This window comes from Schistocerca serialis, chromosome 5 (assembly GCF_023864345.2).
Source record: "Schistocerca serialis cubense isolate TAMUIC-IGC-003099 chromosome 5, iqSchSeri2.2, whole genome shotgun sequence".
NCBI classification, from domain to species: Eukaryota; Metazoa; Arthropoda; class Insecta; order Orthoptera; family Acrididae; genus Schistocerca; species Schistocerca serialis.
The window spans coordinates 15,916,553-15,944,353 of record NC_064642.1 but is presented as its reverse complement, the minus strand read 5'-3'; the positions used below and the strand labels follow the sequence as shown (position 1 = coordinate 15,944,353).

The 27,801-nt window shown below is 39.7% G+C and overlaps 1 protein-coding gene across 2 annotated transcripts in view; it reads left to right on the top strand.

The window, feature by feature from the left end:
- Positions 1-27,801, top strand: part of LOC126481387 (uncharacterized) — a 150,252-nt gene that overhangs the window by 97,873 nt on the left and 24,578 nt on the right. For both annotated transcript variants that reach the window (XM_050105109.1, XM_050105110.1), the window contains exon 3: positions 3,615-3,856. In XM_050105109.1, coding sequence (XP_049961066.1) covers positions 3,615-3,856 — 242 coding nt within the window. The remainder of the gene's footprint in view (positions 1-3,614; positions 3,857-27,801) is intronic.

The window sequence follows — 27,801 nt, the reverse complement described above, 5'->3', positions numbered from 1 at the left end:
ATATTACTGGAACATACCAACACAAAATCACACGTTTGCTATACAAGGATGATCTAAAACTACTGGCAGCAACAAATCAGCAACTCAGCCAATTGCTAAAGATAACAGAAGTATTCAGCAATGATATAAATATGGCTTTTGGAACAGACAAATGTAAGAAAAATAGCATAGTCAAGGGAAAACACACTTAACAAGAAGATTACATAGTGGATAACCACAGCGACTGCATAGAAGCGATGGAAAAAACAGATGCCTATAAATATCTAGGATACAGACAAAAAATAGGAAAAGATAATACAAATATTAAAGAAGAACTAAAAGAAAAATATAGACAAATACTAACAAAAATACTGAAAACAGAACTGACAGCAAGAAACAAGACAAAAGCTATAAATACTTATGCTATACCAATATTGACCTACTCATTTGGAGTAGTGAAATGGGGTAACGCAGACCTAGAAGCACTCAATACACTTACATGATCACAGTGCCACAAATACAGAATACATCACATACATTCAGCAACAGAAAGATTCACATTAAGCAGAAAGGAAAGAGGAAGGGGATTTATTGACATAAAAAACCTACATTATGGACAGGTAGACAATTTAAGAAAATTCTTTATAGAACGAGCAGAAACTAGCAAAATACACAAAGCAATCACTCATATAAATACATTGGCTACACCATTGCAATTTCATAACCACTTCTACAACCCTTTAGATCACATAACATCAACAGATACGATGAAAGTAAATTGGAAAAAGAAAACACTACATGGCAAGCACCCATATCATCTAACACAGCCACACATCGATCAAGACGCATCCCACACATGGCTAAGAAAAGGCAATATATACATTGAGACGGAAGGATTCATGATTGCAATACAGGGTCAAACAATAAACACCAGATATTACAGCAAGCATATTATTAAAGATCGCAATACCACAACAGATAAATGCAGACTTTGCAAACAACAAATAGAAACAGTAGACCACATCACAAGCGGATGTACAATACTAGCAAATACAGAATACCCCAGAAGACATGACAATGTAGCAAAAATAATACATCAACTACTTGCCATACAACATAAACTAATAAAACAACACGTTCCCACATACAAGTATGCACTTCAAAATGTACTGGAGAATAATGAATACAAATTATACTGGAACAGAACCATTATAACAGATAAAACAACGCCACATAACAAACCTGACATCATACTCACCAATAAAAAGAAGAAATTGACACAACTAATCGAAATAGCCATACCCAATACAACAAATATACAGAAGAAAACAGGAGAAAAAATAGAAAAATACATCCAACTGGCTGAGGAAGTCAAGGACATGTGGCATCAGGATAAAGTTGACATTATACCAATTATACTATCAACTACAGGAGTCATACAACACAATATCCACCAGTACATCAACGCAATACAGCTACATCCAAATGTATGTATACAACTGCAGAAATCTGTAATTATTGATACATGTCCAATTACCCGAAAGTTCCTAAATGCAATGTAACATATACCGTACAGTTAAAAGGAAATCACGCTTGATCAAGGTCAACGTCACTTTCCATTTTTAACCAGACATAACGTCTGAGAAAGGAAAGAAATGATGATGATATAATATAATATAATATAATTGTGTTGGCTTTGAGGCCAGAGGCAGTCGACATACAATTTTTTTCTGAGGATCATACCATGTCATAATATAAGAAACTATACTTGAGTAACTATTGACTATCGTTACAGTGGGAGGTGGGGCACATAATAAGGATTGAGAATTGCATAGCAACCCATGGCTGCAAGAGCTACTGTGCACTGCTGGGTTTTGATGTACATGAGAGTACTGGAGGGAATGCTGCCTGCTTTGAAGATGTTCTAGCAAATGTGAGGCGCAGCTTGTGGTTCCAGTGTGATGGGGTGCCTGAGCAGGCATTTTGGACTGGTTGTTAGTAGGCATTTGAACAGGTCACTCATGCATCGATGGATTGGCCATGGAGGAGTGGTTCCCTGGGCACCATACTCACTGGATTTATCAAGCCCTGATTTTTTTCTGTGGAAATCCATAAAATTGCGGATGTATCTTGATCCTGTGGAGTCTGGAATGGATCTTCTCCCAAGAATCATCTGCATAGCTGCTACAATCAAAGAAACTCCATGTGATGGAGCGTGTCTAGTAGTCAATGCTCCCTTGGTCTCAGGCATGCTTGGCATCACCAAACTTTGAACATCTGCTAAACAATTAGAGATGTATTCATGTCATGCACCATGTGTGCTCAGTATGGCCAATAAATGTTTGAGATGAAGCACTCTCTTGCTTTGTTAGCAGAGTAATTTGCTAGTGAAATAAAGAATAACAGTGTCCACAGCAACACAAAAGGTATACACATAGTCAAGGCATAGAGTCTTAAGTTCTTACAAACTCCCTTTCCCATCTTCAGTCTCTGCTGCCAGGTACCCCTGACGTTTGTGGCCGTGGGTTGCTGTGCAATTCTCAGTCCTTATGATGTGCCCCATCTATACTGGAAGTTCGTCATAACATTTCTGAGACACCCTGTATACATATTGGCTCTTGATCTCACAGTCCTATGACAATAACCAATTAATAATTTTGGAACAATATGTCCGACTTCCCTTTCTTTTCAGAACCAGCTTCCAGTGAATTGCATCCAGTAAAGACTCAAAAAGTTCACAAGTCAGAGATATGTATCTAAGTGTTTCCAGTGAAATATATATTCTCTTGTGCTTTTTGACAGCATCGATAAAATGGTGATTTCGTGTAATTCTTTTTATGTTAAATTGTATTTTTACTTTATAAAATATTATTCTGTTTATTTTTATTTAAATTGGCTGTATATATATTAGGATGATTATCTTTTGGGGGTCAGTTTCTTTTTATGTAAATCATGCTAAAATGTTTTTATGATTTGTAGAACAGGTAGTGAAATAGCAAACCAAGATGAAAGGAATGGAAAAGAGAGTTTCTGAGCAAAAGCTGAAGACCTTGAGAATTTGACTAAAAGTGGTATCAGACGATTCATCTAGTAAGATCCCATTATCAAACAATTTAGTTTATGAGAATGAGGCAGCCTTCGGTTGTTGTATGAAAATTTTAGTGAACATGAAAATGTGAAGTCTGAATGGAAAGAGTGTAGTTACATCCCAAACAAAACCTTCAACAGCACTGTCATTAACATTGCCTTAGAACACATTTTATTCACCAGTTCAATGAAACAGCTTCCATAATGAGTTGAGGTTACCAGTGGAAGCACAACAGTGACTGGTACACTCATTATTATCTGTGTGAAAATGTGTATGCTACACTCCATAATTTAAAATATTTTAATTTCTTGTGCATATCGGTCTCTCAACTCCTTGGAAGTTATATTTCTTATATTTACCTTGCAGTCACATGGAAGAAATATTTCTCCAATTTGTATTACTTTTATTGCACGTATTTATTTCTAGAAGTTTGGCTGTTCTTATTTCATTAACAAAGTGTAGATACCAGTTTAGACCAATTTATTGCTGTGTTTGAATACTGCGATTGTGAATGTACTAATTGCTCAATTACTGGTAATATTTTCAGGGGTTGGTCGAACTGGCTGGCACATTGATGGTTCTTTCCAGCCAGCTCCATTTGCCTATTCTTTATACCATATAGTGTCAGTGCCAAAGAAAGGCAACACAGTCTTTGCACCTTTGACAGAACTGATTGAAGGCCTTAGTACTGAAAAGAGAGCAGAGTGGGAGAGATTGTGGATGGTTAGTGACAGACGCAGTGGTCCAATACATCCTCTTATCTACACTCATCCAGTCACCAAGAAGAAGGTAATGCATAAACATCTGCCTGTAAATAAATATTATAAAATGGAGTACAGTTTGTGTCAAATCAGAAGGACAACAAAAATACATTTATTGTATGTAAGTATGTAGTACATTGTTTATACTCTGTTTGGGAAGAGACAATACAAATCTCAATTTGGCCATCCACATTTAACTTTCTTGTTATTACCTTAAACTGTTTCAAATGTAATGCCAGGATAGTATCTTTGAAAGGGATATGATCCTGAACTTGCTCCATCCCTGTTCAGTTGGAGCATGCGGTCAATCTCCAGTGACTTTAAAACGTTAAACTGTAATGTTCCTTCGGTATAACTTCGGATCTTGTAAGCCTATGTGCACTAGTGGAAAAAAAAAACAACACAAAAAAAAAATAATTAATGTAGAATAGTAAAATTTTGAGAAGACATTTGTGTAGGTAACACATTTAAATGATTAAAATTGCCGTATCACAGTTAATGTAAACATGAGATAAGCCATTGAAATTGTGAAATTCTGATGCATTACTAACCAGTGTAATTGCCAGAATGTTGAATGCAGGTGTGCAATTTAAATGCATTATGTTGTACAGGTGCGGGATGTCAGTTTGTGGTATGGAGTTCCATGCCAGTTACACTTGATTGGTCAATACAGGGACAGTTAATGCTGCTTGGGTGATGCTGGAGTTATAGTCTGATGATGATGTATATGCGCTCGATTGGAGACAGATCTGCCGATCGAGCAGACCAAAGCAACGTGTCAACACTCTGTAGAGAATATTGTGTTACAGCAGTGGTGCGTAGGTGAGCATTATTCTATTAAGAAGTACCCCCTGGAATGTCATCCGTGAATGGCAGCACAGAAGGTCGAATCAGCAGATTGATGTAAAAATCTGTAGTCAGGTTGCATGGGATAGTTACGAGAGTGCTCCTGCTGTCATACAAAATCACACCCAGGCCGTAACTCCAGGTGTAGGTCCAGTGTGTCTGGCACACAGACAGTTGATTGCAGCCCCTCAACTGGCTGCCTCTTAACAAATACACGGCCATCACTGGCATCAAGGCAGACACCAGAAGGCATAACAAACTTCCATTCTGCCCTCCAATGAACACTAGCTTTACACCACGGAAGTCACAAATGACAGCTGTTTGGGGTCAGTGGAATGCACACTACAGAGGTGCCCTTGAAGTAACTGATTAGTAAAAGTTCGTTTGTCACTGTGGTGACAACTGCTGCTCAGATTGTTGGTGCATCTGGAACCTGGTCTTCTTGTGACCATACATTCTTGAGACCAATGCTGCCAGCAATCATGTACAGTGGCTACATTCCTGCCAAATCTTTCTGCAGTATTGCAGAAGGAACATGCAGCTTCTCATAGCCCTGTTATATGACTCCTTTTGAACTCAGTGAAGTGTTGATAATGGTATCTTTGTCACCTTAAAGGCATTCCTGACTAACATCAACTCACCATGTCCAGTCTTTAAAATAACAAACACTCATGACTATTACAGCGTGTATTTAAAGCAGACCTGATTTGCATCTGCATAGTGGTGTTACTAGTGCCGCTCTTATGATAATGGCAAGAAATTTAAGTATACATTGCCTTTCAGATGAAGAAACGTGCCTACCAACTTTTGATAATGTCGCACAACTCCTTCTGTGTGTTGCCAGTGTTTTTTTTTCCTTCAGTGTATTTGCTTTATATGCAGCATGCCATTTACAACTTTTCTGAAAACTTTCAAGTAGAGAAATGCATTGTGTTAAAGCACTGTATTGAACATGTGATGTCAATATCATCTTTTAATTCCAGGTAAATGTTCCATTTATATTATTAGCATTGTCAGAAGCATATTTAACAGTCAATTCAAGGCATTTTAGAATATAAATAAAAGTATTTTCCTGGAGAACGTAAGATACGTTTACGTCTTAGGAGGTTTAGTAACTATTTTAAGAGATGGTAGTGTAGACTAATTAGAGTAAAATGTTCCACATATCATATTTCTATTTTTAGTGCTTACAGAGCTACAACTGTCAGGACGTAAATCAAACAAATAATCGTAGAATATTTTAAGCAAAGGAATAGGTTAAAGTTCGAAGTTGACCTCCATACATTCCACCTACAACTTCAGTGCTCTTTTGATTTCTCTTGTCAACACTACATGTAGCTCTTTTGGGATTGTTTAGGCAGGCTTTTATGAGGTCATTAATATTCATAACATTGAAGGCTTAGGTTTTCAGTGATCCCCACAGACACTCCTTTCAATCATCGTGACAAACAAAAATCTAAAGGGCTGAAATACACTGACTCTGGGTGTCCAAGAAATGTGGCCATTTATGCCGATTCATCGTCTGTGGGATGGTGGGTTTAAATAGTGTCACCTGGTGGCTAGTGCTGGTCCCTGTCATGCTGGAAGAACTTACTCATCTTTGTAGCCAAAGGAGTGTCTTTCAATAATGCTGGAACACTTTTTTTAAAAAAGAGAGTGTAGATATTGGGGCCCTTTAATATGATGTGGTAATGCAACAGGCCCAATCAACTGATTGTCTATCACACCACACCACACATTTAAGACAAGCATTCTCCATAAAGGCGTATGAGTTTTTCTTGAACCAGTGAGTGAGTTATGAGTGTTATTGATACCGTCATGAGTGAAAGTGACTTCATCAGTAACCATCATTAATGTAGTTACTCAGCTGTTTGCAATTAGCCAATCATCTACCTTCAACTTCTCTTTAATGGTGATAAATTTGCTGCAAATGAAAAGGACTGAGGCTGTGCATAGTAATGTCTAACGTATTGTTGTACTTGGAGCACTGCTCACTTTAAAATTTCTGTATGAGTTTGTTGAAGAACTACATTCTACCAACTGAATTATGACTTATACTTCATCCATACTCTGCTTGTTTGCATATTCAGATGAGATGTGACTGCTGGGTACTACACCGGTCTTGTGCTGTTTAGTGAAAACACTTCATTCGTCTTAGTGAAAACACAAGTAAACATTGTTCAGTCTCGTACTCTGTAGATGGTATATCATGTACCATATTCTCTACAAGCAGCAGTGTTTCCATTAAAAAACTTGTACACAGATGCTATGTTGGGACACTCAACATTTGTAAGCACATGTATCATGCTTAAATGATATGAGGCAGTCAGCTGAAAGTGAGACAGATGGAAAAAGCAAGTAAATTGCTGATTATTTCAAAAGTAATTGCCATAACTGTTACTAAATTTACCCTATTGTGAGACAAGATGGCCAATGCCTTCATAGAAAAATGTTTGTGGTTGCCAATGGAGTCATAATTGTACCCTGGTGTGCACCTCTTCGAAGCTAATTGACAGATACCAATGTCTGCCAAATATAGCCACATCTCTATCCAACTAGGTTGCTTAACAGAACTCAACTTGAAAAAAGCCAAGGCTGTTTTGATACTCATGACCATTTCCCACTACTCTGCGGCGGTTCTATTGGGATAATTTCTTTCTTTCTTTCACGTAGAAAAATTATTACACAGCAGCTGCTTGATGACAAACTGCAGTTATCCCATTTTTCTGGTCTTAATTAATAAAAAAAAAAAGACTGATGTATGATACCAGCATGTATTTATGGCACAACCCATGTATATGATATACAAATGATACAGTACTAAATATTTCCCACTAAAGATGATAATTTTTGTATGTGATTTAACAGCCACTCCAGCAAACTCAGATCAAGTTAACTTGTATTCGCTACATAAGTATAAAGTGAACAAACTTTTTGGTAAAATATAATAATACAGTTTGGTATTATTATTATTATCATCATCCCCTAAATTGGTGAACAGATCACAATTGCTATATATAAACAGCATTTTAGAAAATATTGACTATTGTTATTAACAATACTAAAATAAGTATATAGCTTTGTTATTATTGGAACTTTGTCTATCATCTCTGATGTTGTTGTCGTCGTGATCTTCAGTTCGTAGACCGGTTCGATGCAGCTCCTCGTCATTCTACTCTATCCGGTGCAAGCCTCACGTCTGAGTAACTACTGCAACCTACATCCTTTTGAATTTGCTTACTGTATTCATCTCTTGGTCTCCCTCTACACCCCCCCCCCCCCCTCCCCCCACACACACCGTCAAACTTCCCTCCTTGATGTCTCAGAAAGTGTTCTATCAACCAATTCCTTCTTTTAGTCAAGTTTGCCATTAATTTCAAATCTCCCAATTCTATTCAGTACCACCTCATTAGTTACATAATCTACCCATGTAATCTGCTGCATTCTTCTGTAGCACAACATATTTTCAAAAGCTTCTACTCTCTGCTTGCCTGGACTGCTTATCATTGATAGTTTCACTTCAATACAAGGCTACAATCCAGACAGATGCTTTCAGAAAAGACTCCCTAACACTTAAATTTATATTCACTGTTAACAAATTTCTGTTATTAAGAAACACTTTTTCTGCCATTGCCAGTCTACGTTTTGTATTGCCTCTACTTCAGCCAATATCAGTTATTTTGCTGCCCAAATAGCAAAAAACTGCCTGTTGCTTATAGTGTCTCGTTTCCTAGTTTTATTCCCTCAGCACCATCTTTTTTTGTTAATGTTCACCTGATACTCCTTTCACAGTGCTGTCTGATCCATTCATCTGTCCTTCGCTGTCTCTGACAGATTTACATTGCCATTGGCAAATCTCAAACTTTTTCTTTCTTCTTCCTGCACTATCCCACAAGGGGACTCACATCTCTTACTGAGTACGTGCCTGACCAGCACGGCGTCCCAGCCCTCACAGCGCTACTTCTCTTTCTGTGCTGAAAGTCTGTATTTCTACTATTCTTTCTCCTTTCTACCTTTTCTGGGATGTTCTTGGATCCAGTTTGTGTTTTGGGCACTCATTTTCTTACCTTCAGAACTTCTACATCTTTTCATTGTTAACTATATGGTATCTTTGTTGGGCTTCAGTTGATACTTCTTTTCCAAATTTTACAGAAGTGTGAATTATGCAGGGAAATTCACTCAGTGTGGCATATATTCAACCTTTTTTCCTTTCTGTTTTTGCACTCTTCTTTCTTGCAACAGTACTATGCCCAAAACTCAGCACGGTAGCCATTCTGTTGTGGGATGGGGTCATCAAGTGACTGCACGGTGGTAGCCTCGGACCACAAAGTGATCATACTGTTGGTGCCTGAGCTGGAAACTCCTCATACAAGCCACAGAGTATGTACTCATCACGGCTGGAGCATGGGGATGCTGGGAAATGCTTTACTGGCCCGATAACAGTTGCTGTGGCTGGGTGGTGACCGTGGGGAAAGCCCCTGTTTGGGTTTGGTGGTACCATAGCAGAAGATTCAACATGAAGTGAATTAAACTTTCTTCTGCTGGTGGCTTCATGACCCCAGCAGTCTCTTCTAAAGCTAAGTTATATTACAATTTGAAAAGGTATAGGAGGAATGTAGAGCTCAGATACAAGGTGGAAAATACTCCCCCCCAATAATTTGTTCTAGGATGGACAAGGATTCCTTTTCGACGACAAGGCGTCCATTCTTTGTGTTGAACATCCTAAAGGCAGATTTGAGGAAGTGGCAGTGACTTCAAAAGTGAAAAGTGCCTCTGTTCTGCCTTCCCCATTCAGTCACAGGTGCTGCTCATCTGTGACAAGCTGGGCGATATTCCTGTCACTGTAACCCCTGTAAGAGTCTGATTATGGGTCAGGGTATCATTTTCCATTGAGATCTCCTTTTACAGACTGGTACAAGTTGCTAATTCAGAACAGCGAGATGTGCATTTTGTCCTTTGTGTCCAGCAGCTGCCGTAAGATAATAGATTTGATGCTGGAGCCTTCATCTTGGCCATTGAAGATGACTTGTTGCCTGAGAGGGTCAAGATGAGGGCGGTGGTGTGTCACTGTGATGTCAAGATGTATATTTCTGCTTCCATGTGTTCTGCAAAGGCATGTGATTTGGACACACGTCTTCACGTTGCAACACCAGCCTGGTCTGTAGGAATTGTGGCTATCAGTTGCACTTGAATGTACTTATACCCCTCCTGCAATCTATGTCAGCTGTGGGAAGCACATTTCCCCCCTGTTCATCAGACTGCACTGTTTTCAAATGCAAAAAGAAAATCCAGGAGAAAAAGTCCCTGAACTGTCTCACATATCAAGAGGCCAAGAAAAAATATGATCACCTATATTTTACACATACAATAGTGATGGATGGTATGCTACAACAATGTTGTCCACTCAGTGTCTTCTGTGTCTGGACCTTCAGGCTGCCTGTCTTCTCCTGCTGCTTCCCCTACACCCCCTTACCAGGAGGGGTCCCCAGGACATTCCCTTCCCAGGACTCTGCTGACCTACAACCAGGTGCTAGCTGGTGGCTGAAGGAGTCACAGATTGCAGATTATAGGACTATATGTTCCTCCTCTGTCTCAGAATATGAGACAGACAAGCCCTTCTAGAAGTCTAAATCATTTAGAGACAAGAAGGTGAGGTAGTAGCCCTCCAAAAAGGGGAGATTGTGATGGCCCTCATGCCATTTAGCCCCACATGTTCTGCCTTTGTACCTCAGGCAGCGTTCCTTGCGGTTCCCGTAACCCCAGACCCAGACATGCACCCTGATTTGGAACAGATGTGTATCTGTATAGGATACAGATAGTGCAGTCCTCCAGTGGAACTGCAGCAGTTTTTTGTATCACTTGGCTGAACTATGAAATCTTCTGTGCACTAACCCTGTTTTTTGTGTCACTCTCTAGGAAACTTGGGTCTCAGCAATGTAGACCCCTACCTTCTGTGGTGGTCATACCTATTTTAAGAACCACACTGATTATGAAAGAGCACTGGGTGGTATTTGCATGTACGTTCTGTATTCTGTCTACAGCAGACACGTGCCACTCAACACAACTTTGAAGGTTATGGCTCTTCGTGTGAAGGCATCTCTGGAATTTACCAGTTGTAACATTTATCTTCCTTTCAATGATGAGGTGTCCCACAATGCATTGTCTGCACTATTTTCTCAGCTCCCCTCACCCTTCCTAATACTAACTTCATTGCCCATAAACCTTTGAGGGGGTGGAACTATGACCACTGGAAACAGTAAAGCTGTCGAAAACTAGCTCACAGAGCTCGATCTTTGCCTCTTGAATACTGGTATTCCCACACATTTCAGTGTGGTGCATGCATCTTATTTGGCCATTGACATTTTTATTTGTAGCCTATGTCTTCTTCGGGAGAGTTCATAATGATCTGTGTGACAGCGATCATTTTCTGATCGTTTTGGCCCTCCCTTTGTTTCAATTGTTTGGGTGTCCATCCAGATGGGTTCTCTTCAAAGCTGGTTGGGATGCATTCACCACTACCACCACCATCACCACCACCACCACCCTTTGCACCCTGCCATATGGAGATGTTGACGTGGTTGTCCAGAACACAACTGCAGCCATTCTGTCAGTAGCTGACTCAGCGATCCCCTCTTCCTTAGGATTCCCCTGTTGGAAGACAGAACTTTGGTGGACCCCTGAAATCACCATGACCATTAGAGATCGCAGGTGGGTTTACCAATGCCAAAAGTGATATCTGTTGATGGAGCACCTCATTGACTTTGAACAGCTTCATGACAAGGTCCACCATGTCATAAAATGACGGAAATGAGAATGCTGGAAGTGGTACATTGCTAACGTTGGACCACGTACCTCTCCTTCATAGGTTTAGATTGAGATTCGATACCTCTGTGGAAACTAGTAGCCCATGGGTGTATGGGTATCTCTGTGAATGGTGATGTCGACACTGATCCAGATGCATTTTGCTTTTTATCATGCTCGAGCCTCTGCGTCTGTGAATTATCAGTGTGCATTTCATGTCCTCAAACAGTAGGTAGAGTAACTTCCTTTACCTTTTACTACTAGACATCTGGAATTGTGTAATGCTCCTTTCAGTGAGTAAGAATACTTGAATACCCTAGCCCTTTGCCCTGACATGGCTCCAGGGCAAGACTGCATCCACAACCTAATGCTCAAACACTTATCAGTGAATTGCCATCGCATCCTTGCTATTGTCAACTGTATCTGTAGTGAGGGTGAGTTCCTGTCTCAACAGCAAGAAAGCGCAAGTTGCTCGGATGTATGTTGAGCCGATGACTGTGTTGGTACCTTGAGTCTCGGAGTCTTTTGGCTCCATCCCAGGGCAGTTTTCATCAATATCATTCTACTGTTGACAGTTAAGTCTGCATGGAGTCTGCTATTTGGTCAGCTTTTGACCAGTATCAACATCTTATCACTGTCTTCTTTAACTTGCATAGGGATTACGACACCACGTGGTGTCACCACATCCTTGCTACCCTCCACAAGTGGGGCCTCCGGGGCCAACTCCCAATTTTTATCTGTAACGTCTTATCTGACCATACTTTCTGGGTTCAAGTTTGTGCTTCTCACGCTGCTTCCCTTCTGTATTGAGTGTGCCCCTTTTTTAATAGTTATCAGTGGTCTAGCTACAGCTGAGAGATGTACAGTATCACCCTCCTTGTATGCCGGTGGCTTTCCCCTCTACTATTGCTCCTCACCTGTGGGTGTTGCTGAATGCTTATTGCAAGGTGGCATATGAACAGTCCTGGGCCCTCCCCCATGGCTTCCAGTTTTCTGCTGCCAAGACACGTCATGCACTTCTGTCACTGTCATACAGTCCATCGCCAACCAAAACTCTACCTCAAGAACCAAATGCTAAATGTGGTAGGGTCTTGTCATTTTTTGAGATTGGTCTATGATGCCAGATAGACATATCTTTCCCATCTTTGCCAACTTAAGCAAACATGCAAGTCACATCTTAATACTTTCTGCTGTTTCAATAATCCAACTAGGGCACAGACTGCTCCACATATTTGCAGCTCTGCAAAGCTCTGATCCTGTTGCATTTTAATTACGGGACACTGTGGTATGGCTCAGCATTGCCTTCAGCATTGTGAATGCTGGACCCGATACGCAACTGTGGGGTCCGACTTGTGCTAGGTGCTTTTCAGACCAGCCCTGGGACAAACTTCTCATGGAAGCCGTCATCCTTCCCCTACAGATCAGGTGCTAACAACTGCTGCTCAAATATGTAATACACATTCACAGCTCTCCTGAGCATGTGAAATTTGCATAAAGAGTCTGTGCTCTGAACTCTATCTTTCCCCACTGTTGCCTCTTGTCAGGGAGAAACCGCATGTGCCCCCATGATGTGTACCCATCCTGAGATCTCCCTCAACCTCTCCTTTGGGCCAAAATACTCAAAAGGCCCCACTCTTTTTCGCTGCCTGTTCCTCCTGGACATCCTTTCCATATTTACAGGCTCAGACTTGATGTACACAGATGACTCTGTAGTCAATGGACGATCCAGTTTCACTTACGTACGTGGCCATTGCTCATGCCATTTGCCACCTTCATTCGTGCACTGGCAAATTGTTCTTCATTGGCAGTGACTCCTTCAGTAATAGTCAGGCTGTCAACCATACTACCCTCAATACACATTGGTTGTGATTATCCAGGATCTCCTGTATGACCTCCTCCAAGCTGTACAGTTGGTCATCTTCACATGGTGTCATCTTTGTATGGACCTCTGGTCACCTTGGGATCCCAGGAATGAACATGCTGACCAGTTAGTCAAGATGGTGACCAAGGTGCTGACTTTGGAGGTGAGGATACCAGAACCAGACCTACTGTAGACTCCAAGCCGGCAGTTGTTGGAGACTTGTAATGTGGTTTGGTGTGCTCTTGTTTCTCCTAATAAACTGCAAACTATAAAGGAGACCACGGCCATGTGGCAGTCTTTCCTTTGTGCTTCTAGCAGGGAACCTACTGACCTTTTTCAGCTTTGCGTTGCCCACACTTTGCTGAGCTGCAGTCACATCCTCCGATGTGACTGGAGAAGACACTTTAGATCAAAACCACTGTCTAGACCAACAGTGTATGACATACGAGATTGGTTTGATGAACATGGACTTGTTATGGATGCACCAAGATCTAGAATGCCAAAAACAATCACAGCTGAGGAAAATGAACTGTGGGGATGTTTAGCTGTGACCCAAAGTCTGTGAAAATCAACCAGATGATTAGCAACTGAACTGGATTTATCACAGAAATAAGTGCAAGGGATGTTACACAGACAGAAGTTTAAAGTTTACATTTCACGTTTACAACATGGATTGAAGATGATACAGATCTTGAGTTTTGTGAATTGATGCTTGACCAACAGAAACATGATCCTAAACTATGCAGTAAAATTGTGTGGTCTGATGAGGTCAATTTTAAGTTAAGTGGACAAGTTAACAGACATAACTGCACTTACTGGTACACTGACAATTGAAATCTTTTGTTAGAACAACCACTGAATCAATATGGTGTGAGTGTTTTGAGGGGCAATATCATCATTTGGTGCACTTGGACCATATCTTTTTCAATGAACAGTGACAGGAGATAACTATTTGGATATGCTTCAGAGTTATATGGTAGCAGCACTTATGATGTGTGCTGAAAACTTTGAAGAAATTTACTTTCAACCGAATGGTGCTCCACCACATTATGTCTATGCCATCTGCGAATATTTAAACAAAACTTTTCAAAGAAAAGTGATTGGTTGAAGGGCAGATATTGACATGAATCCACGTTCACCAGATCTCCACATTCACCAGATATCACAAATAACCATGGATTTTTTCATGTGACATGTCGTCAAGGACTCTGTTTGTTTTCAAAAAGCTTCAGACCACTGCTGAACTAAAAGACTATGTACACAACTCATTTCACAATTTGGACAGTGATACCACAATGTGTAATTGGGTATGTAAAAGTGTTCCAAAAATGCTTCAAATATGTATTAATGAAGCTGGAAAACAGTTTGACATCAAAGATAATAGCAAGTACTGTTTGTATCTGGAATGAAACATAAATTCAATCTTTTGTTTAAATCAGTGCTCAGTGTACAGTGCTTTTGAACCACCTGGTATTTCGCAACCATGACTTAGTGAACTGATAGTTTGGGAATATGCATATCTGTCAGAACCTGCTTCCTTTGAAATTCTTCTTGACATTTAAGAGCATTTTGGCTGTCTCATACATCTTGCACACCATATGGAATAGTTTTGTCATGGCTGGCTCTTCCCAAGGCTATCAGTAGTTCTGATGGAATGGTGGCCACTCAAGGAGGCTAGTTTTGACTTAGATCTTTCATTTCTCTGTTGAATTCTTCTTGCAGTATGTGATATCTTCCATCTGATCTTCATCTATGCCTTCTTCCCTTTCTATAATATCACCTTCAAATTCCTCTTCCATAGACCCTTTAAATACTCCTTCCACCTTTTAGCTTTCGTTTTCCATCTGGGCTCTTGGTACTCATACAGTTGCTTCTCTTTTCTCCTAAGGCCTCTTTAATTTTCCTGTGTAGGTGGTATCTGTCTTCTCCCAGGTGAAATATGCTTCTAGATCCTTAAATTTGTCATCTAGCCATCCCTGCTTAGCCATTTTGCACTTCCTGTCAATCTCATTTTTAGAAGCTTGTATTTACTTTCATCTACTTCATTTGCTGCAGTTTTATATTTCCTCCTTCCATTAATTATGTTTAGTACCTCCTGTGATATCCAAAGATTTCTATTAGGCCATGCCTTTTTATCTATTTGTTCTCTGCTGCCTTCGCTGTCTCATTTCTCAAAACTACCCCTTCATCTTCTACTGTATCCTTTCCCCTGTTTCAGTCAGTTGTTGATTAATGGTCCTTCTGAAACTCTCGACAACCTCTCGTTCTTTCAGTTACCCCGGTCCCATGTCCTTAACCTTCTGCCTTTTTACAAGTCTTCAGTTTCAGTCTCCAGTTCATAACAAATAAATTGTGGCCAGAGTCAGCATGTGCCCCTGGAAATGTGCCCAGTATATAATCTGGTTCCAAAATCTCTGTCTTACTATTATACAATCAATTGGAAACCTTCCAGGTTTCTTTTAAGTATACAGCCTTCTTTCAAGAATTTTAAACCAAGTGTAAGTGATGATTAAATTATGATCTGTGGAAAATTCTGCAGGGAGGAGGGGCTATTTTTTATTCCTTTCCCACAGTCAGTATTTGCCTACTATTGTTCTTTCTATTCCTTTTCCTACTATTGGATTTCAGTTGCCCCTCACAATTAAATTTTTCTCTTCCTTAATTATTATTTTTATTTCACACCTAATTACAGTAAAGACACATATGTTAACACTTCTACAGCTTCAGATGTACTAAAACAATACTTCTCCTGAAAATGACCAAGGAGGGCATAACAGAGGGCTCATGAGATTTGAATTCAGCCAAAATCCCAAGAGAATTTATCTGTAGCAGGAAATAAAATTATACATTGTTCTCCTAAAAAGATGACAGGTGTAGCTGATGGTTGGTAGAGGAAATCGTTAATGCCTTCAATATAGTAGGGCAGGCTACAGACAGTGGGCTGAAGATGATGATCCACAACTGCAGATATTCTCTCTGTGGGGCTGGAGTTCCCATCACAACAGCCTGTCCTGGGTGGTTGGGTTCATGATCTGTAAGAATCATGTAGAAGGCAGGAGTGTGAGGAGTTGTAGGGATGAGGAGGAGGTGACCCAGGATCAGGATTCTGGGATGGACCTAGGGATTTGATGGTGGACTGGAGATCCTGTTGGATTTCTCATTGTGGCAGGCCCTCATCCAGATAATCCCTGTGGTTCATAAACATCACCCTACTACATGTAACCTGCGCTCTCTCCAATATAAAAGACTCTATTTATTTCCTCTATCCACTCTCCACATTTCCAGTTCCTTTGCCAGCCACACCTCGCTCATCACTGTCAATGTCATCTCCCTATAAAGTAACATCCCCAGTGTCCATCCTACTATTGAACATTAACTTTCCAAGCATCTGACCCCAAACCTACAATCTCTTTTTTGGTCACTATGTCCAACTATGTCCTCACCCACAATACAATCTGTGTTACAGCAGCAGGCACTCACACTGTACCATCCTATCACCAACCTATTCACAGGCACTTTAGTGGACATCTTAGCCACACAGATCTTAGCCACACAAAGTCCCAAACCCCTCACCTGGTTCAGATTCATTGATGATATCTTCATAATCTGAACCATAGGTGAGAATACCTTATTCCCATTTCTCCAGGACCTCAACATCTTCTTTCCTATTCGCTTCACCTGGTCGTCCTGAGCCTAACAAGCCACTATTCTCAATGTCAGCCTCCATCTCAAGAAAGGCTACATCAGTATAACTCTGTCCACATCAAACTTACCAACCACATCCAGTACCTCCACTTTGACAGCTACCACCCATTCCACACCGAGAAGTCCGTTCCATGTAGTCTAGCCACTAGAGATAGGTAATCCTCTCCTGGACTGATTCAAGGAAGTAGAACTTTCTGTGGAGTGAGTCATCAACAACTCAGGAAAAAAAGAGCGGCTGCTATTCCAATCCAAAATTTCTCTCAATTGATATCAGATTCCAGGGCAAGCTGCTGAATTAGTAACTGTGGCATACTTCATGCAGCAGAAAAATATGCTATATGTTATGTGTGTTTATATGCTTATATACCTTATTGTTGTGACCAGTTATTTTCAGCCATTAAAAAACGCAGCAAGCAAAGAAAGAGCAGTTTTTTAGAACTCTGTTTAATGCAGGAAACACTTTCTTGCCTTTCTTTCCCACTCTTGATTTCAAAAGACAGATTGCAAGTACTAGTCTATTCACAGCTTCACCACAAGAGATGGTACTCCACAGAGAGCACAAATAGTCACAAGCTCACTTGAGAGTTGCAAGAAACTTACTCAAGAGAGCTTCCAGCCCAGCATGGAGTGGATCACAGGTGACTCAGGAGTCACCTCACCCTTCATTCCCTTGAATCACTCACAGGGGAGAGGGTTGGGAATTCTTTGATTTGGGACAAGTTTGATGATACCAGGGAGGCAACACCACGGGCCTACAGCAATTCTCAGACTCCAAGTATATTGTTACATCAGCTGTAGATAATTTCAGGAAGTAGAAAATTAATTTCAGGTGTATTTTAATTTTAGCTTGTATTTTATGTCCAATAAAATTATGAAAAAGTAACAAGAATGGGTTTTGTTTTTATTATAGTTCCCAATTTCATGAAAATACCAGAATTTTGTTATGATATTTCACTAAATTTTTAGGATTTTGTAGAACTGTTAAAATTACGTGTGAAGTAATGTAAAATTATTAACCTTTTTCTGTATTCTTTCAAAACAGGTTAAAATTAGGTAAAAATATAGGTACAATGACCTCGAATCAAAAAGGCGTGGTAGCTTTCGAATGTGCCTTATGTACAATTTATTGATGGCCCTCGATAACTAGTCCTTGAAAGTCCATTGTCACGGTGTGTGGTATCTCCACATTACTGCACTGTAAAACAACCACTAACTATACAGTTTGTGAACTTTTGGTGACAGCAGCACTGCTCATTAAACAACATTTCCTCTGGAGATTGCACAAAAACAATCCACATCAACAGATATATACTGGATTGTTTACAACCAAACCACCAGTACCCACTGCGGTACCCTTTCTCACCAGCCTCACCAGCAGAAGTGCAAGCTTTGCCACAACACCACTGCCATTGCTGCACTACCTTTTTCCCTCTGAGTTGAGTGTTTCTACCAATATGCATCTGCTGGGCAAGTATTTAAGTCACCGCCTGACCACTCTGCAGCCAGTTCTCCACTCTAAGTTTATGCTGACTGCACGTAGTGCCTTCTCAGTTAGAGGGTATCATTTTTGAGCCGGTCCGGTCAGGAATCTCTCTCTCTCTCTCTCTCTCTCTCTCTCTCTCTCTCTCTCTCTGTGTGTGTGTGTGTGTGTGTGTGTGTGTGTGTGTGTGTGTGTGTGTGTGTGTGTGTGTATTATTAGTTGACTATGGCCTTCATGGATTTCATCTATCTTTGAGCACCCGACTGCACACACAGATGAAGGGCTCGAACACCGGACCACTTACCTTCGACCACAGCTCAAGACCTCATCAGTGTAATAATACTCCACTGCAATGGTTAGTGACTGATTTTGAGCCTAACCAAGTAGTCCATCTCACATCTCAAGAAATCATGTTATTTTGTTCACGATTGTAACAAACTTACTGTTGTTCTTTGCTACCTGGACACTTCAATTGTAATGTGTTCCTCCTTCTTGGTCACACACTAAAATGCAGATGAGGATTTTTGGCTTAGGGACTACATCCAAACAGTGACTGTCATCCAAACCATCAGACTTTTATGCTATCATCCTCAACCAGTGTGGCTTTCCATATCCCTGCACTGTTTCAAATATTTGCTTATTCTTGTCACATACATATGCTCTCAGCAGCCAGCATCTCCTTTCAGCATGCCATCAGAGCCCTCTGACATATTAGCACAGACCCTCCTTCACTTACAATGCCTCCAACTGGACTCTGAGCTTCTTTTACTGAAGTTAACTCCCTAACTCGATCCCCCCCCCCCCCCTGCCCCCCCCCCTTCCCACAGATCCCAAACTCGCCCCGACACCACCAATGCTGCTGCTACCTTAGGAATTGAACAAAGAGTTGGAGCCTCAGGCCGCGTTCCTCACACAGCTGTAACTGTACTATAGGGCCTCTTCAGTTCAAGATGACACTCAACAATAAGCCTTTATCTTGGCATCTGGTGCTCCCACCCATTGCACTTCATTTCCTTAATCCTGGTGCAGACCTGGCTGCTCTACCTACCTTCATTTATGGCACTAACTCCATGTCAACTATGCATGTTCCTGCACACCCTCAGCATTCTGAGGCACCGTCCTCAATGCCAGCTTTTTATGCTAATGAGTGCATGTATGCATGCACGCGCGCCCACGCACACACACACTCACTCACTCACTCACTCACTCACTCACTGCCCCCATGGCACATTGCTAGGGGCAGTGGAAGGCAGTCCCATTGGCTTACATGTGTGTAATATGCGCACACACAGAGGCTAGCATTATTACTGGATGTGACACGCTAATGTAGAATGTAATGTAGAATTTCTGACAATACAGATAGAATGTGACAGTTATTATGAAAAGTCTTACCTAGTGATCAGTATCAGATCTCAAAATTTAGGGTACTCAAGTATCTCCAGGATCTTCATATTATGAGAGAACACTTGGGGGATGAACACTGGGCAGTACAGTGATTGCAAAAAATAATTTTGAGAAACTTTGATAGGTAAGAATATAATTTTATTAACTTGTGGAGATGGCTAGAAAATGAGAACTGGTTATATAATCATATGGGGGGAAATGTGAGTGAATAGTAGTACGTAAAGCAGAAGTATTTATATGTGAAATGAAAGTGTTAATTGGTGGTCTAAGGGCCTTTTGTGCCTTGGCTATGGCACTATCTGTTAGGGTGTACTGTGGTAGACTGAATAAAGTGAAAAGTCATAAGGAATCATAACATTAATATTGATATCAAAGAATCTGTTTTTGTTATTACCATTTTTTGGGATGAGAACCAATATGGTGTATTTTAATGTAATGTGAAGGGGACGTACGGAGTCATACCAATATTCTCTGTGGTCTTAGCACTCTATTTTCCCTGTGCTAGGAAGAAACATTTCTCCCTTTGCTACAGGGAAATGCCTAATTAATAGGAACTACTTATGCCATTAAATTTGTATCTATTGTTACTCATTATCAGTGATGTAAAAATTTAAGCTAAAGGTGTAGAAAAATAAGTGATAAAGAATGTTAATACTTCGACATGTCCTATATTACACGTACATTTACTGTACACAATGTAATCTTACAGGATCAAATAAAATTCAATTCAATTCAATTGTGGTCTTTGTACTCTCCGCAGAGAAACAATATTTTGTTTTCCTGCCACAGAGGTTGATCAGTTTCCTATTGGGATTTTCTCTGGAAAGATAGTCCACCAGAAATTTTAATGCTAATAGTAATTAAAATACTTGAGGAAAAGGACTGTTCTCTAAGTATTCAACAATGAGATGCATGTTGTGATTCAATGATGTCACTCACTTGACAAGTTTAAATTAAGATTATTATCTAAATAAATGTTTGTATCTATTCATGAACAAAATATAAATGAAGGTCTTAAGAAATGTAAGGCAGTATATTTTATAATCAGTTTTGTAAATTTAATTAATTAAATTACAAAATTGGTTCAGTCCCCATGGATGAGAGAGAACAGAAACTGAGGATAGTAACGAAAAAGCAGAAATTCTTAACTATGTTTTCAAATGTTTCTTTACAAAGGAATACCCAGGAATATTGCCCCAGTTTACTCCTTGCACCACTGAAAAGATGAGTGAAATATATATTAGTGTCAGTTGTGTTGAGAAACAGCTGAAATCATTAAAATTAAACAGGGCCTGGTGGAATTCCTATTGAATTGTACACCCAATTTGCTGCTGAGTTAGCCCCTTTGCTAACTATAATTTATCGTAGAGTACTCAAACAAAAAACTGTGTCCAGAAATTGGGAGAAAGCACATGTTACATCTGTCCAGAAGAAAGGTAGCAGAATGTCCCACAAAACTACCATACCATATCCTTGAGATAGGTTTGTTGTAGAATCTGTACTCTGCAAACCACTGTAAATTGCATGGTGGATGGTACATCCCATTGTACCAGTTATTAGGGTTTTATTTGAAGGATCTACAATAGGCTATAGTTGAAAGAGGGGCTAACTCACCTGCAAATTCAGTATAGTGTCCGACAGGGATTATATTGGGCCCTGGAGCCTTGTTCAGTTTCAGTGATTTCAGCTGTTTTTCAACACAACTGATGCTAATACTTATTTCATTCATCTGTTCAGTGGTACAAGGATTAAATTGTCCAGTTCCCCTGGGTTTTCCTTGGTAAAGGAACATTTGAAAATGGAGTTAAGTGTTTGAGCTTTTGCTTTGCTACCCTCAGTTTTGGTTCCTGTCTCATTTGCTAGGGAGTGGACACTAACTCTGGTGCCACAAACTGCCTTCACATATGACCAGAATTTTTTTTGGATATTGTGAAATATCATTTGACAGTATTCTGCTGTGGTAGTCATTAAAGGCATCACGCATTTCTCTCTTGACGTTTCATTCAGCACCTCTCTATCTGTAGGCCTATGCTTTGTTCTACATCTATTATGCAGTAATCGCTATTTCTTTAGAAGTGTCTTTACAGTGACTATATATACCATGGAAGTTCCTCTCATTATGAACTGTTCTACTGGCTGTGTACCTATCCAGTGTATGCATGGTCAACTATTCTTTTAAACTTGAGGAGAGTTCTTGTACATGCTCCTAATCTGGGCTGAAAGTTTTAAGTTCCTCATTGAAATATGGTACTACTGATTTTTTGTCTAGTTTACTGAACATATATATGTTTCTGCTTGTTTTAGCTGTCCTTTGTACTTTGGTAATCATTGTTACCACAGCTGTGCCATGGTCACTGATACCAGTTTTGATGTGGACATTTCAGAGATGTCAGGTGTATTTGTTGCCATTAGATTCAATATATCTCCATTATGAGTGGGATTCCTAACCATCTGTTCTAATTAGTTTTCAAGGAAAGCGTTTAGTAATGTTTGATGGGACATTATATCATGCCCACCACGAACAACACACCAATTTTCCCAATTAATTGTTGGATGATTTAAGTCTCCACTGATGAACGTGAAGATCGTCTAAAAGCTATAAACGCAAAAGACGAAATTATCAAGTTACTGAATAGTGACATTGAGACTCCCAGAAAAGAAACAGCAATCTTGAAGCAAGAAAACGCGAAACTATTAGATGGAAATCGTTTATGGATACCTGAAAATAGTAACGGAAAATGATCACAAAAACAGTCAAATTCAAATGTTAAAAGTGATATGAAAAACGAAAAAAGTTATTATAATGACGAAGATCTTGCAGAAAGAAATGCAAAATACGTCGAACCTAGAAATAACTATAAAGGTATGACCACATGATGCCTTTTTTTATGTTTAACTTGCGCACGCACATAAATTTCCACCAGCGCAACTATGCATGCGCATTTGTGCATGCATAATTTCGTAGAAGTGGAGCCCGTGCGTAAAGCGCATTGCTAACCGCCTTCGGTGGAATCTCTGCGCTTTTTAGCAGACGACAAGCAGCTGGGGTCCGTATGTGTTTGATTGTGTAGTTTGTTGAGGTTATGCTGTAAAGCGATTTATATGCAGTAATGTCTGTTGATTCCAAAGGAAGCACACTTAAGTTTACAGATAATTACAGACAAAGAAAAAAGTCGTGTCGAATGCCGCTTCTGAAGATTGAATAAAAATTCGAGCTGTGTTGCCCTGAGCGTTACGCATTAGATACTAAGTCTCCGATCATATTTTTGTAAAGAATTATGCACCATAAGTTTTGTAACTGGGAAACTGAGAAGAATAAGCCAAACAATTATGAAAAGTATACATGGAAACTGTGGACAGATGTTCGTGATATGGCGACGTAAAAGCACAACTGAGGAGCCTGACATCTGGAGAAAAGACGCGATGGGGTGTGTGTAGCTCCTGAAAAAACTACAAAAAATAGAAATGAAGCACACTGATGATGCAAAAAATACGAAACTGAATAACACAACTTCTGTTCTAGTGAATTCTGGCATGTATGAAATTTCCAAATTTGTCGAGTTCGAGAATATTAATCTTCATATCATATTTCATGATTAAATACAAATGACACATTGACAGTAAATTAACTTTCACACAACGACTAAGAACCACCCATACATATTTCTCAGTTTCAGGAATAATCACTTTTATTTGTTTATTTGGTTTCCGTTGATCCAGTATGCAAGAGTATTGCATGGATATGGAACGGGTCTTAATATTACAGAACAGTTCTTATAGATTCTAATAGATATAAATATTTTAATTTTGCATAGGAACAAAATACGCCATTAATTACAAGCTTAGGCATTTCCTGAAGTGAAAAGAGGTATGAAGAATTAAATAATAAGTTACAATTCTCACATTACCGTACAAGCTTCAAATTTGATAGAATTGATGTGATTTGTTTTTGCAATGAGGAATAAATAATTGCAACAGGTATATAAGTTGCCAGTTACTACCTCACAAAATTTTTATTGCCAGCCTTATCGCTGCAGTTTCGCAAACAGAAAATCTAAAATCTGTTGTGACCCCCTCCTGAAATCTGCAGACCAAACGTCGTCACTTTATATTTCTCATGCGTCTGTTTGCATACTACTTTACCTACAGTCGCTTTTGCGTTTTCTTTTTCTGTCGCCTTTTCATTACAATAAACGCAACATAAACTCTCTGGCAAAGAAGGGAATTCATGGCAGACTGTTTGCGCTGTGAGACAACGTGTGGACACGCGGACGCCCATGCTTTCTGGACGTTCATTCGATAAATTTGTGTGCATGCCCTTTTATTCCCGTGCGCCTGCGATTGCGCACGACGAAGAGCCATCGTCTGGACATACCGTAAGTGGATTGTAGGAACGTACAAAAACAAAGAAAGAAAACATCAATAAAGTCACAAACGAATCATCGGAAATGACTTAATAATTGGCGATTCACTAATTAAAAACGACGGAGTACCGAATACAAAAATACGTATACATCAATTAAAAATTCACTTCAAGAACATACAGACAACGAAACAAAATGCATTCCCGAAGGTAAATCGCAATGAAAACTATACAGGTGTTTTCATCCAAGTGAGTACGAACTTGCTTCGAAACACCAATGAAGAACAGATCGTAAACGAAGCACGAAATCTAATCCGGACGGCAAAAAAATGTGTACCCAGCATCAAAGTTATTTTAGTAGTATCCTGCACAGAACATCGGTAAGTGATTAATACATTAGACAGGATCAACAACAGCACCAGAAAGCAGTGCAACGGACTTGGTGCAGTTTTCGTGAATTCGAATAAACTGGACAAGATTGGCAGCATCTAAACAGGGTTGGTTCGGCTAAATTCACCAATATATACACTGTTGATATTTTTAACTATATCAGGACACAGATATATCGAAAAATTATCGATATATTGGCGGAAAAAATTTGACATCATTCTGTAAAAATATCGGCTGCACGTTATAAATATACGGCCGGTTTTAGAGCTATATGTTTAAGTACCGATTTACTATTAGATGTTCTGTACATGAACAAGTTAGCAGCCTGCCTACCCCGCTTAGAGCAAGAATTGAAGGAAAACAACGCACTTTCATCTTTGGCGATATCACTTTGCTGCATGTAAGTGGCACAATAAAAGGTGTCCCATGAGTTCGTCGTTAGGTTTCGTCACATATCGGGTTTTTTCTAAACACTTCATGTCGACTTCCCAATTTTTTTCATTTCTGACAATGCCAACGACCTTAGCACCGGGGACCAGTTACGTTAGCGTTTCCTCTTCACACGTCGCCACCCACCGCAAAGAGCAGTCTTGTCATTAGGTCAGAATCAGAATTTTATTGTCTCATAACGTGCAAGTTAAATCACTGATTTTATGTACAGGAAACTCGTCAGCTTATAACTATGATAAATTGTATACGGAATACAATATTTTTTATATAATCAAAATAAAAAATATTATTTATTATTAAACTTCCTGGCAGATTAAAACTGTGTGCCCGACCGAGACTCGAACTCGGGACCTTTGCCTTTCGCGGGCAAGTGCTCTGCCATCTGGCTACCGAAGCACGACTCACGCCCGGTACTCACAGCTTTACTTCTGCCAGTACCTCGTCTCCTACCTTCCAAACTTTACAGAAGCTCTCCTGCGAACCTTGCAGAACTAGCACTCCTGAAAGAAAGGATATTGCGGAGACATGGCTTAGCCACAGCCTGGGGGATGTTTCCAGAATGAGATTTTCACTCTGCAGCGGAGTGTGCGCTGATATGAAACTTCCTGGCAGATTAAAACTGTGTGCCCGACCGAGACTCGAACTCGGGACCTTTGCCTTTCGCGGGCAAGTGCTCTGCCATCTGAGCTACCGAAGCACGACTCACGCCCGGTACTCACAGCTTTACTTCTGCCAGTACCTCGTCTCCTACCTTCCAAACTTTACAGAAGCTCTCCTGCGAACCTTGCAGAACTGGCACTCCTGAAAGAAAGGATATTGCGGAGACATGGCTTAGCCACAGCCTGGGGGATGTTTCCAGAATGAGATTTTCACTCTGCAGCGGAGTGTGCGCTGATATGAAACTTCCTGGCAGATTAAAACTGTGTGCCCGACCGAGACTCGAACTCGGGACCTTTGCCTTTCGCGGGCAAGTGCTCTGCCATTATTTATTATTGTTGTATTTATCGTGCTCAAATGGTCAGATCATTACAACATTCATCAACAGAGTAAAAACATTTCTGCACCAGGGTGCTATACAATTCTCTTTTTTACTGCCTCAGTTTGGACCTTTCTAAAATTTGTCTCTTTCAGTTTATTGTATACTTTCATTCCCATATATTGTGTAGTCTGTGCAAAAAGATTAAACCTTGTGTGTAAGCAGCAAGAAGCTTTTTTGTTTACAGTTTCGTAACTATGCTGGAAATTATTTGACAAAAAGAGTTTAGGGTTATTACTTGCGAAAAGAATTATTTCATACAGATACAATGAGGGAACGCTTAGTATCTTAAGATCTCTTAATAATGGCCGACAAGATTCTCTTGGCTTTGCACTGGATATGTTTCTGATAATTTTTTTCTGCAAAGTTAATATTTTTGTCATGTTGCTAACATTCCCCCAGAAGACAATGCCATATCTCACTGCTGACTCAAAGAAACTATGGTATACTACTTTTTTGTGTGTCTACTATTTATTTACTTATTTTATTACCCATCTTTAGGCATTAAAATGCAATTGATGTCGTCATTTGTGTACATATACAGTTTACATAACTAACAGAAATGGTGTAATATATTGTAGATCATTATTGTCTAATAAGATACAAAAATTTGTCCATAATGCTGCACAAGGCATTTGCATTATGTTTACATGTATAAGTTTAATCTAAGTGAAACTATATTAGTACCGGTACTGAAGAGCATCTTTAGTGTTCTGTACATGCACGTTATGAACTCTTCTATTGTATAAAAAGCTTTTTCTCCTAGCCATTTCTTTGTGACACTTTTAAACTCATTCAGTGACACATTATGTGCCTCTATTGGCAACATGTTAACTAGTTTTACTCCCATGTACCTGTAATTATCTTGAGTTTTCTTTAGTCTAGCAACTGGAATGTCAATTTGCTGTTTTATACATGTGTCATGGTGATGGATAGAGTGTCGTAGTTTGTGAATGTGTTGGTTTTGTTTTGTGTGTATCAGACAACTTATTATAAAGAGGGCTGCAACTGTTAGTATTTTTAGATTTTTGAAATATGGTCTATAAGACCTGTTATTTCTGACTCCGTGGATGCATCTGACTGCCTTCTTTTGCCAAATGAAAACTTGTTTTGCTCCGGGTGAGTTTCCCCACAACAAAGTGGCATACTTTTGTTTTTGGGTAATAAGTTCTTGTACACTACTTATGTACTATGTGTATGTAATTTGTTTGCTGTTTGTATAAGTTTATCAATTTATTATGTGTATGTGTTGTTATGTGTTACGTGTAATCAAATGACAAATCCTATATCACATGTGTGATCTATTGGATGCTAAATAAATAAATAAATGTTAAATGGATGTGGAAAAAGGCATAGTATGCATTGAGTAATAACTTACCACTAACACATGACCTTAGTTTACCTAACAAATATGTCACACATGCTAACTTAGTACAAATATAATCGGTATGATTCTTCCACGTTAATTTTGAGTCAAGGTGGATCTCAAGTAGTTTAGCTGAGACACAATCAATCTTATCACTCTTAACACACAAGCTAAAGAGAATATTTACTGTTTTTTCATGATTTATATGCAAGTCATTGAGTTGGAACCACTTGATGGCTGCTCTGAGATGAGCCTCACTTTCCTCGTTTAA